Genomic DNA, 12,844 nt, shown 5'->3' on the forward strand with positions numbered 1-12,844 from the left:
AAAAAAATATCACAAGAATAATTAGTATAATAAAAAATCATTATATAAAGATAAAATTTCAAAATTTTCAATTCTTGTATTTCCCATAGGAGTATTAGTATATAACTTGAAAAAATGAGAAAAAAAATATTGTAATCTTTATAATATACTAAGATGAAAAATAGATATAAAATAATCTTCTTTATTCTTATGAAAGCTCGGTCTCTTTGTTATATTGTTTTACTAAGGTGATTTAGGTTTCTCAAATTTTATTAATTATATATTGTGTCGTTTTTTATTGAATGTGATTTTTCTTGTTTGTTTGTTGCGATTGATGTTTTATTTTTTATTGGATTGGTTTCTTCGGGATTCTATAATTTTGTTATTTGTTTATTTGACTCTTCGACCGATTACTCAATTCGATCATAATTATTACTTGTATATGTTAGTATTTAAAATATAATATGTATTTGTTTTGTGAAAAAAATAAATTATTTATGTTTCTTTATTTTGGAGATTTTTGTTTTGTTTTTATTATACATAGATTTATCCTCGACTCGTGAGATTATGCTTAATAGTTAATTCGTCGAGTTTTTTTTTAAAAAAATTTACATGTCTTTTTTTATAATTTAATAAATTTACGTATTGAATATTAGTGATAATTATATACATTTAATTATCGGATTGTATGTAATGTTTTTATATATAATAAATAAAAAAAAAGTATATAACATTTTCCGTCTAAGGCCTCCAATTTTCTGGAGCTTGGGTTCGAGGTTAATAATGGACAAACTATAAAGTTTATCCAATAGGATACAAAATGCCAAATACGATACGTTACATCATATTCCTTGTGAGAATAAGCTCGATATTTCCTTTATTTTAGCTAGGAACATTGTCCAAAATCAAATGTATTAATAGATAAGTAATACTTTTGACATAAAAAAAATTATTTTTTCCAGGATAATCTAAATAGGATATTTGTCATATAAAATTGATTTATGAGACCATCTCATAAATTTGAAATTGAAAAGATGACAATTCTAGCACTAAAATTTTCCAGCTACTTTGCTCGACATCATCAACATAACTATGTAATAAAATGTCTTGTTTTTATTAAAAATAAAATCTTGAACTAGTCATATTTATTCTTAACTCGATTCATTAAAAAAAAAAAAAACCAAAGAGGGCAATGAAACAATATTTGTCTCACTTGATTTTATATATGATTTAAAATATTTGAATTATCTCAATATTTTTAATTATAACTTTTTAGTAGAAATAAAGCTTAAACCAAAGAGAGCGAGTGAACCCGTACATTTATTTTTCGTATAAACCCACCTTTAATAGAAATATATTTTATAAACCTGGAAATATTCCTATATATAATAATTTATTCTGAATGATCGAATTACACATATTTATAACGAATTTCTGTTTCCCCCCTATATTTTGTAGTACAGAACATGTTGAATAAATTAGTGAAATTTAATTTATTACAACTTCAAAGTGCTTGAATACATTATACACGTCATGAAATGAGTCGATGTTCTGGAAATACAGGGACCAAATTGATGTGATAGTAAAATGAGATAAGGATAGAACTCTAATTTAATCAATATAAAAAAGAAAAATGAATTATTGTAAGGAATATTAAATCCCATCACCCCCAACATCCAAGGTGTTGGAAGCCCACATTTACCATTGAATTTCCTTAGCTAAATCATTTAAATTTTATGAAAATCAAATAAAATTTTGGTAGAAGACCGACAGCCAGTTGGTAACTACTTGCATACACATACTTTTCTTAAGATTTTAAGATCGGACCATTGAGTTTTTATACTTATCTACTCTTCTTTTTCGCTTAAGACGTGCTTGGTTTGGATAGAGAGATTTGAAATCATGAGTTTCAAATCAATTTGATTCTTTGAATGAATTTATGTTGCGTGAATTACAAAAACATGTTTCAGATTCATTCTCGAATCAATCTTATCATCCAACACAACTAGGGATGGTATACCGTACCGTACCGAAAATCTATACTGGTACCGGAAATTACGGTATAAGAAAATTCATTCTGATACCGGTATATCGAAAATTTCGGTACATATAACTAGCAGATCGATTATACCGAAATTGTACGGTATACCGATATTTCGGTATGGTATCGGTATATACCGTTTTATACCGAAAAAACCTTATATTTTAAATTTTTTATAAATTTATTTTAAAATATTATATATTTTAAAATTTTTGTATTTTTTTTTGGTATTTCGGTATATACCGAAAAATTGCATACCGTTCCGTACCGAAAAATTCGGTAAATTCTCGGTACGGTAATCTTAGTATACCGAAAATCCATTATTTTTTTCCCACCCCTAAGCAGAAGACGTTACTGATATCTGGAATTCAAAGTTGGCAGCTACATAAGAGGTTCACAAGACACGATTTTCATTAGAATTATGTGATGTAAATGTGGATATTGACATAAGAATTCAACCGATAAATGTGAGGATTGAATTAAAATCCTAATTAATTATGGTTTGGGTGATATAGATAGCTGGCCAGGACCATTAACCCATAAATGAGGAGGTAGTCCAAATCAGACTGCACCCGTATGACTAAAATTGTTAAAGAGAGTGACTCGGTTAATTATCAAGTGTACCATCTCTCATTCTCAAAAATTAAATAACTACAGAGACTTACATTTAATTGATTCCGCATCTTATATTGTCAGGTTAATAAAAATAATAAAATGGAGAGTATATCATTGAAAACTTAGATAAATATAATTAAAAACGAAATCATAAATCTTGATTTTAAGATATGATATATGAGAAAATCGCTTAGTTTATATATCTGATATCCATATAATTGATCGCACAACTAATAAAAATGTACTTTGAGACGAGCTGTAATGACACATAAATTTCAAAGAAATATATATTTGAGCAGAAAAATTATATGACATGAAATAAAGTTGAAAAGTATATATTATTTGTTAATTTTCATCAAATTCCTAAAGTCAGAATTAGCTAGCTGTTGTATCAGGAGCCTACCACCTTAGCCTGTCAAACAGTCTTTCCATGTCTGTGCTAACTACATTGATCCGACAGTCTGCGGTGGCGCAGAGGGGGCTCGTATCCGTACAATACAGGGCGTCTCACCTGATTTAATCACGCACACGGGCACCAGAAATTATGGAGAATAGGGGATTGACATGAAAACTAAATTTACGAAAAAGTTGGTACTGTATCGAATCATTTGTATTGTGATTTGGACCTGGCCCAACCCATGTTGATATTACCATTTCTATCGTGATTTGGACCTGGCCCAGCCCAGACCATGTTTTACTGGATTGGATCACCAATGAGTCAGTTTTTTAAACTCAACATGAACATGTCATCACATACACACACATGCATGCATACACACACATATGTATATATATTAAATCATTCATTAATAATATTTAATTTTAATAAAATAAATCAAATAATAGAAAAAATAGATAATTTTACTAGTGTTGTAATTTTTTGAATTAAGAATATATATATTCATAATTTGGAAAACTTATTGGTTAGATTCTTTTAGATGTGATTATAATCTTTTTTATTATATTAAAATTTTAAACTTATGTTTTTTTTTTTCATATATCAGGTCTATATATTTTTTTCCCATTTTTATAATTTTTTGAAGATCAGTTTGTATTTAATTCATCACGTTAGACATGTATCAAACGATAATGTTGCGGTAAGACCATTAAGGATCATTCTCAACCCAATGTTAAATGGTGAATTATTTCATGTTAGATGTATATGCCATATAATTAATTTATGTGTTAAAGATGATTTATATGATAATAGTTGTAATTCGATAGAAAAAATTAAATTTTGTGGTAAATGATACATAAAAAAATATGGTAAAGAATTTAAATATTTATGTGAAAATAATAGTGTTAAACATAAAATATTTCCTACTATCATTGAAACTCGTTGGAATTTTTTATCATTTGCTTGATACAATATTTTCATATAAAAATTTGGTCAATCTGTTTTATAATTCTATCACCTTCTCTTCAACTTGAAGAAAATGATTGAGTTCTAATTACTAAGGGGCGTTTGGTTTGGGTGATTGGGTGGGTTTATGATTTCTAAACTCACCTAATCAAACGTTTGGTACAATTTTTATTTAACCAACTCAATCATTCCTATAAATGATTAGGTTGTATTAGGTGGGATAAAATAATCACTCCTCATCCCTAGGATTGTTTATCCAACTCTTAATCCATCTTATTTTTCCAATTTTGCCCTTCTCCTATATCCAAACTCACCACCACTTCCCGCCACGACCGCCCACCGACCACCGCCGCCGCCGACCGCTGGCATATCGCAGCCGGTGCCGGCAACCGACAGACCGCCACCTCCGCCGTCGCCGCCGTCGAAGGGGAAGGACAATTTTGTCATTTCATCAAAAAATTCAAAATTATCTCATACTTAAAAATCATATCAAACATAATACTATTTTACATCATATATTACATTTCTATCACAATCATTTTTTTTATCATTTACATACTAATCATTAGTTTATTTTATCCAACCTACCGAACGCAGCCTAAATATATTGCTTTATTATAAACCGTTAAAAACACAGTTGAAAGATTATCAGGCATTCATTACTCTACCACTCTCCTTTTTCATTCATCTTACTTTTAGTATGTTTTATAAATTTGTTGATTATAAAGATGATGTGATTTTGTGACACAATGTATTAAACATGAAAGAGAAATTTAAAAAATATTGAGAGGTAATCATACATCTGTATTGTCTAGCAACTTTACTTGAACCAAGTCAAAGTCAATGGGGTCAATGGAAATATTTTTGAATATTATGATAAATTTTTGGAGAAGAGTATTGACGATCAGAGTACGTCTACGATGCAATTTATTTAGAAAATGTTTTAATTTTATTGTGTGAACAATAGGAGGAGGAGCTAGATTAATTTGGAAGAAAGTTCAGTTGAGAAATCATCTTAAATTAACTTTATACGAACTTTAGGATACAAAAAATGTAAAGTAAAAATAATGTCCACAAGCTCATGAAATGAACTACAATTCTTATTGAATTAGAATTTTCAAACAAGAGATAATTTCGATGTTTTACAATAATGAAAAGAAAATTCAAGACAATATGTAATCTTATCATCAACTGCAAGAGATATAGTTACAATTTAATGATCAAGTGTAGCATCCGATTCTGCTTTCTCAACATGTGGCCGAATAATTGAAAATCATAGATATAATCTTTGTTAAGAAGAAAATCACTTTTCATGCTTCTATTACTATAATATTGGTTTAAAATAAGAATGTGACGGAATGCATTATCGATGAGTTCGCGAGTCAACAATATGAAGTAGAAGATAAAAATTCTAGAACTGTTTTTATTAATTACGATGAAAATTGAAATGTAATTATTTTAGCTAAAAGTTGAAATATTATTCTAAGTGAAATTTCCATAAATGAATATTTATATTGTTTGAAATATTAATATATTATGTTGGGAATTGTTGAGTATAATGAATTTAAATTAAGCAACGAAAAAAAAGACTCGAACTAAAGCAACACAAGAAAAGAACAACAGTCCAAAAGTTGTCCGGGAAGTTTCCGGGAAGTAAGCTAGGGGCACCCCAGCTCCCCAAGTGTTGCCTGGAATTTCAAGGCATCAAGGGCAGGCAAGGACGCTCATTTTGGGAGCCGGCCATTACGCTCCAACGTCTGAACGATAATTTCTCGAACAGAACATGGAGCGCAGATGTGCTTCAAGCTCTATATCACAACATGTGGGCTCGGAACAACTCCGATGATACCCAATCGGACTTCGATTCCCTTGGAACCAGAACCTGGCCGAGTTTCAAACTGTTCCGTCCGGTTGCTGGACCTTTGGTATCTGAACATGTCGGAACCAGCTTGAGCATGCCAACTTAAATCATTGAAACTAAAATTTAAACCCTTCTGGTAACTTTCTTATTTTCAATTGGAATTCCTATGTAGACCACCCTCTAACTCTTGTGATTAATCTATTCAAACATCCTTATGGAATTCTATATTATATTGAATCGCAACTTTTCCTTCCTAACAAAAAGAAAAAAAGGAAAATACATGTCACGTGCGATTCGTCTTGTGTACTATTAAAATCTTGGCATGCATACAAATCAGCATGAATATGAAATTCACGGACTTCTGAAAAGTGTATATCAAATAATTTTATTAATTATAATGAACTTCTTTCAAACTATAAGATAAAAGTTCACACATAATAAAAGCCGGACCCCTTAAATCATCTTTAGAAATATTGAACCGGTTTCCGCACTTGTCTAGTGGCTCATATTTCTAACCGTTTGAGAAAAATTTTCAACTGCCCAAAAACGGTTGAAAATAGAATTTAAAAGCAAATATTTTCAAAGAGTTTATTCACTCTTTCTCGATCTTAACAAAGTTAAAAGAGAATATTGGATTAAAATTTAATATTTTTAATTTTTAATTTAATGTAGCTAATTATAAGTAATTAATATTAGTGGGTATAATTTTCGAATTTCACATATGTGAGTGCTTCCCAACGGCAAGAACTTAGTCAAACAAAGGTTGCTTATGACTCAATCACGTGATTGCCAACCATATTTATTGCCATCAATTGAAAACCACTCTTATATAATAAATTATTATAACAATAGGTTTATAGTATTTTTTTTAAAGAACAAGATATTGTATCACTAATCCAGCAAATGACCAAACACAAAAGGCTAAGAAAAAAAGGACAACAATCATTATAATCGATATATACATTCCTCTTTTGAGAGACCAAAACCTGCAATGGTGTCTTGTATGTATATCTTCTACAATGTTTAATCAATAGAAGGGGATGTCGCAATAAGAAATGTATAATAAAATCTATAATAGACGTCTTTGTTGTCGAAGATTTAAAATGATTAATAGAATGAATAACATTGATTGCGGTACATCTCAACAATAACTCTTGGCCACTATCGAGAATCTGCAAAAATGACTGTGTTCTAACATTCATTAACTCGACTAGATAGCTTGTAAGACGACCCCTCCGACAATCACTCCAACTCCAAACAATTTCGAGTCTCTAACGACCACGACATCAACGTTAATTTTAAGAAAATTAACCCGAAAGAGGAGCAATACAATGAATTTATGTAACAATAGTCTCATTATATCGGGATAAGAAGACTATAAGTTGGTGACCATAACTGATGGGGAATTTCATGGGCATTCGTTTGGCCGAAATGTTTTTTTTTTTTATCAGATTATTATTAGATTGAAAAGTGCCAATAGAATCACACCAAAAAAAACAAATAGACAAAAGAAATGAAGGCATGCTAAAATTGGCCGCCCCAATTTAATGTGGGATAATGTATCTCTATCATTGCATGAGTATTGTGCAAGAATCAGGCATCTTCTTCCACCCAATCTCACATGCTTTCTGACCCTGATTCAATTTTCATTACATTTTTTACTTTACAAGATATCCTTTTATTCGCCATTTTCTTTGCCAAATTTGTCAGATTAGGAAAAAAGATTTTTTGCTCTTCCGACGGGTAAAGAATCAACCCCACTTTCAAGATTCCTCCTTTTCTGCGTCATTGTTTATTCTTCGTTTCCTGAAACTTCTCATCAGATTTAAACGATGCAACAGTAGTTAAAGGGTTGTACAATTTTATATTTCTTGAAAGCTACTGATCAAAGTATGGGGGAGTTCTGTGTCATTATTTGTTTAGATTTACTTGAGAAAATAAATGTAGAATGCGAGTGGTAAGAGTCGTTTGATTGTGTAAGGAAATATGGGGAAGACTGGCAAGTGGATAAAGAATTTATTGACGGGGAAGAAAGATAAGGAGAAAGGGAGTGAAAATCCAAGAAATCAAAAGCAACTTTCGGCCAACGGTGGTGGAAATGAGAATCGTCACACAATTCCTTTGCCGGCTTCGCATCCCACGACACTGAGGGAGAAGAGGCGGTGGAGCTTCCGCCGATCTTCAGCCACGGCGCTGGGGAGGCACGAGACGAATGCCGTGGACAATGTCGCCACCACCATCCCACCTACGATGGAAGCTGACATAAAGAAGCGTGCGTTGGCGGTGGCTACAGCGGCTGCCGCCGACGCAGCGGCGTCGGCGGCCAAGGCGGCTGCGGTTGTGATTCAGCTGCGGGCTGCAGCATCCGGTAGGGGAAGTGCTCCAGTTGAAGATGCTGCAGCAATAAAGATTCAGTCTTGCTTTAGAGGTTTTTTGGTATGCATTTCTTGAAATTTTATCAAGTCAGCATTGGTCATTAGCTCGACACAGTTGTTTTTCTATTCGTTTTCATAAGAAGTTAAGCATATAAAAAATAGTGACAAAAGACCAATCTTAAATATTTTTTTGACTAAGATCTTTCCTTGCAATATTATATACTAGTTTGTATGAGAAACAAGAGTCTTGATCTGTTTAATGAAGGCCCTGATTCAATTGTTAATTATTGTTTTGTTTGTTTGAAATGGAATTTGAACATATATATATTTTTTTTCAGGCAATAAAGGCTTTGAATGCATCAAAAGGTCTAGTGAAGTTGCAGGCATTGGTTAGGGGCCATTTGTTGAGAAAACAGGCAGCCGCTACCCTTAGGTGTATGCAGGCACTGGTCAATGTTCAAGCTCGAGCCCAACGACTTCGAATGGCCGCAGATGAAACAAAGTTCATTGCACAGAGGCAGTTTAATCACAGAAAATCATCGCAGGATGCCAAGTTTAGGACCTCTAATGAAGTAAGTTGAGTGAAGTTTTCGACTAAATTCCAAAGTTTGCTTGTCTTCACCTTCGCCGTTGCAATTTATAGTCTCGGTACTAGAATATGGCTTATGAGTGAGTGTTACATGTGTAGAATTTGGAAAGAAAGTGAAAACTTTTGAGATGAAGTAAATAATTTTATAAAAATTACTCGTAAAGTTTGGATATTGTACTTTTACTTGGATGTCATGAGTACTCTTCTCAGTTTCTTTGGGGTCCGTTCTGTGGCAATGAGAATCCAAGAAAATGATAAATTTGCTTCACTCCCAATTGACATAGTTGTTTTCTTTAGGATTTAGATAAAAGCCATGAAGAAAACATCAAGATTTTGGAGATGGATTTCGGAGGCACCAAACTAACGGCCAAACCAAGTAGCAGCTGCTCAAACCACACACCAAACCACAAGCCTAATGAACCCCGAGTTTCCACGCCTCGTGCATCACTGAAGTTACAAGAACGGCCCTGCCAAATCTCACCATCACCATCAGCAATAACCGAAACCAGACCACAAGCCTGCAGCAACCATTTCGCAGAATACTCGTTCGAAACAACACAAAGCAGCGCTCAGTGCCACACTCCAATAACGTGCAAACCTGATCAAGCTAGGCTCCCTTTTTCCTACCCCAGATCAGAATGTGCCGAGCCTTTTTACAACGAATGCTCATTCTACCCAAATTATATGGCTAACACCGAGTCTTCCAAGGCCAAACTTCGATGCCACAGTGCCCCAAAGCAACGCCCTGTCGAGACATTTGAAAGGCAGCCGAGCAGGGCGAGAAGGCCGTCTTTGGAAAGAAGGAATCATGTCCCGAAAGCTGTTAGAATGCAAAGATCATCGTCTCAAGTTGTATCAAAGGCTCAAAACTATCCAAACTCCTATTCTGTGAAGCTCGATAAGTCAAACGTTTCAATAAAGGAAAGCGAATGTGGATCGACTTGTACTATCATGAGCAACGCTACATACAGCAAATGCCTCATGGGAATATACGACATAAGCAATTAAACGAACCATACTGTCTATACTTGACTATGTGATCATGGATCAAAATACGAAATATTCGATACTGTCCAGAGTTTTTGGCAGGTTCAAGGAGTTGGGTACTAATTTCTTGTGGTTTAAGAACAAGTGAAGCCAGAACCAGCTATGATCACAGTAATTTCTATGAATACAAAAGTAAAAACTTGTAAGGTTTGGTTTTATGTAGGGGGAGCTGCATTGAAAAGCTATTATATTTGTATTTACTTTCATTTGAACTTTTTGGTTTCTTCGGAATATCAGTGGTTGCTAAAATGATCTTGTGAATATTGGACTTTGGTTGATTATTAAATTGAAGTCAAAAGTATCGGAGATATCCGAAGAAAACACTCTAACACTCAAGTCATCGATTAACCAAATAAGTTTTTAAAGAAATCATAGTGAAATTGCAAAATAAACGTACTTTGAAAAAAAATGAATCGTTATTTATGGATATTTCCGAGGGCCTCCTGAGCTTAAAATGAAACAAGTACCCCTAAATCTCAAGCCTCCATAATTTATTAAATTTTGTGGCCATAAAATTAATTGGATAAAACTTGGTCCGAACCATTCAATTGGGTCTCGGCTGGGGCGGACCCGATAATCAAGTCGAATGGATAATTTTTAGGCAAAAATTTGTGTGAAACGGTCTCATGGGTCGTATTTAGTGAGACAAATCATTTATTTGGGTCATCCATGAAAAAATATTACTTTTTATAATAAGAGTATTACTTTTATTATGAATATAGGTAGGGTTGACCCGTCTCACAGATAAAGATTCGTGAGACCGTCTCACAAGTGACCTACTCTAGTTTTAAATTAATTAAATAACTAACCCATATCCTAAATATAGACATCTAACATATTATCATCGTCACTCAAATTTTTTTTTTAATTATTATCATCGTTTAAAAAGAAATGAATTTAGTTGTTTTCTAGCAGCCATTAAATTTTAGTTTCAAACTTCCAATATACTACCAGCTGAGAGCAACCGAACCATGGATTTTTTTTAAAAAAAATGGTTGTGATTCTGATTTAAAATGATTAAACTACATGCGATGTTCTAAATGTTAGAGTAGATGCTCTGCAAGCCAACTGTTGGCTAGAGATTTTATTGACTCAGTTGTAATTAACAATATGTATTTTAATATAATTCATTATTTCATGGTTTGTTATTTTTTTATCTGTATACCCATGATCTTAAACATAGATAAAGACCTTGATTATACTTTAATACAAATGAATCGTAATTCGATGTTGAAACTCATTTGTAAACACTGTATGATCTAAATTCGTTCCTAGTCGATTCAGTCGCCTAAAACATGGATAAAGGTCGCTTGAGCTCGAGACTAGCATCTGTGATGTTGTGTACTGCGTTTCTTGGTAAGGGCATTGAGATGTCCAAACATGCAGATGGGTAGTCATATGATGATTATACCGAGCAACCCTCCATCGGACTTTCCAAGTGGTTATCATTCATCGAGAGGATAAGTCCGTGGTTATGATTGTACACCATTAGTCCTTACGACCCGGGACAACACTGAGGCTCTATGTGCTAGGGCTGTGCTTTGACTCGTTTACCGACTCCAGGAGAGTCATCAGGTGGCGAGGTTGGGTATAGTTGCGACACATATAGGAGCCAGTGCATTGTAGTCGGGGATTCACCGCTCACCTACGGGTGTGGATATCCTATGTGATCTAATGTAATAATAGTGCATGGAATCTCTGGCCAGAGTATGAGATGTACATTGAAGAAGGAGTTCTCCAATAGTACACGCGATGCCACTATTATAGTTATCACATAGTTATCGAATTAATATGCAACCCTCGATGAACCAATGGTTGCAGATTCGATCGGGATATATGAGATGAAGGGACCGTACTGTACGTTAATCATAATCGACTGGTTCTTGCAGGCACTATCAGTGATACCTAGGGGATCATGGGGCGATGCTACTAGACGCTCTTACCATGATCCGATGGGTGCAATCAGAAATGAGTTCTGACATTCTTAATCAAGGTGTTGATGAAAAGAATGGGGCTAAATAGGGTAAGCCCGAATAAAGGATTATGTCCTGAATCACAAAGAGTTGTGAACCCACGGCTAGCTGTATCCCTGAACCATTGAGGGTCACACAAGTACTGGATCGTTTGTTCCCGTTGAGAGAATAAATTCAAGAAGTTGAATTTATGTTATATAGTAAATTCAAGGAGTTGAATTTATGATAATTAAATTTTGAGAGAATAAATTCAAGTAGTTGAATTTATAAAATTTGAGAATTTAATTTATTAAACTCAAATGTTGGGTTTATTAAATATTAAATTTTAGAGGTGATAAAAAAAATTCAAGGAGTTGAATTTATAATTTAAATAATAAATTCAAATGTTGAATTTATAATGTATTTAATTTATTAAGCTCAAAAGTTGAGTTGATTAATTAATAAATTAAATATGGTGGATAATGTGTTTAATGGGCTTGTAGGGGTACAAGTCCAACATATTAAATAATTAAAGTTTTAATGGACTTTGATTAAATTAATTGGACTAGCCCAATTAATTAAATCAAGCCCATTAATGTTAATTATGTAATTAAGATTTAAATTAATTATAAATAACACAAAAAGGTTGAAAACCTAGCCACCACCTCAATTCTTCGAGACTTTCAATTCCAAAGAGAAAAAAAAATTGGCCACTATTTTTGAAGGAAAATTTGAGCCATCTCTCAATTATTTTCTCTCATACGCAAAATATCTTCCATATTTTCTAGTGCAAATTGGAAGAGGAACACACTATCTAGTCGTGGACTTGATAGGAGGATTTCTTGAAGAAAGTTCGTAGGGAATCAACAAGAGCTAATCCGTTTATACCGGATTAGTTGGAGTCCAGTGATTTAATTCACAAAGGTATAATTTTCTGAACATCCTATGTATGTTTAATTCGTGAAAACCATACGAGTGTCCAAAAGTTATTTTGTTATCAAAATAAAATAAAAATTTTAAAC

General features: G+C 33.1%; 1 protein-coding gene across 1 annotated transcript; it reads left to right on the forward strand.

Moving 5' to 3' along the window:
• The first annotated feature begins 7,372 nt into the window (after positions 1 to 7,372).
• LOC140980362 (protein IQ-DOMAIN 19-like) lies at positions 7,373 to 10,107 on the forward strand. The gene is made up of 3 exons (XM_073446138.1): positions 7,373 to 8,295; positions 8,573 to 8,806; positions 9,121 to 10,107. The coding sequence occupies exons 1-3, from the start codon at positions 7,846 to 7,848 to the stop codon at positions 9,829 to 9,831; spliced, it is 1,395 nt and encodes a 464-aa protein (XP_073302239.1). The 5' UTR covers positions 7,373 to 7,845; the 3' UTR covers positions 9,832 to 10,107.
• Positions 10,108 to 12,844: the final 2,737 nt, after the last annotated feature.

This window comes from Primulina huaijiensis, chromosome 7 (assembly GCF_012295235.1).
Source record: "Primulina huaijiensis isolate GDHJ02 chromosome 7, ASM1229523v2, whole genome shotgun sequence".
NCBI classification, from domain to species: domain Eukaryota; kingdom Viridiplantae; phylum Streptophyta; class Magnoliopsida; order Lamiales; family Gesneriaceae; genus Primulina; species Primulina huaijiensis.

Coding starts and splice junctions, on each gene's coding strand:
- LOC140980362 (XM_073446138.1), top strand. CDS start 7,846: ATGGGGAAGACTGGCAAGTGGATAAAGAATTTATTGACGGGGAAGAAA. Junction 8,296..8,572: donor CTTGCTTTAGAGGTTTTTTG/GTATGCATTTCT, acceptor ATTTTTTTTCAG/GCAATAAAGGCTTTGAATGC. Junction 8,807..9,120: donor AGTTTAGGACCTCTAATGAA/GTAAGTTGAGTG, acceptor TGTTTTCTTTAG/GATTTAGATAAAAGCCATGA.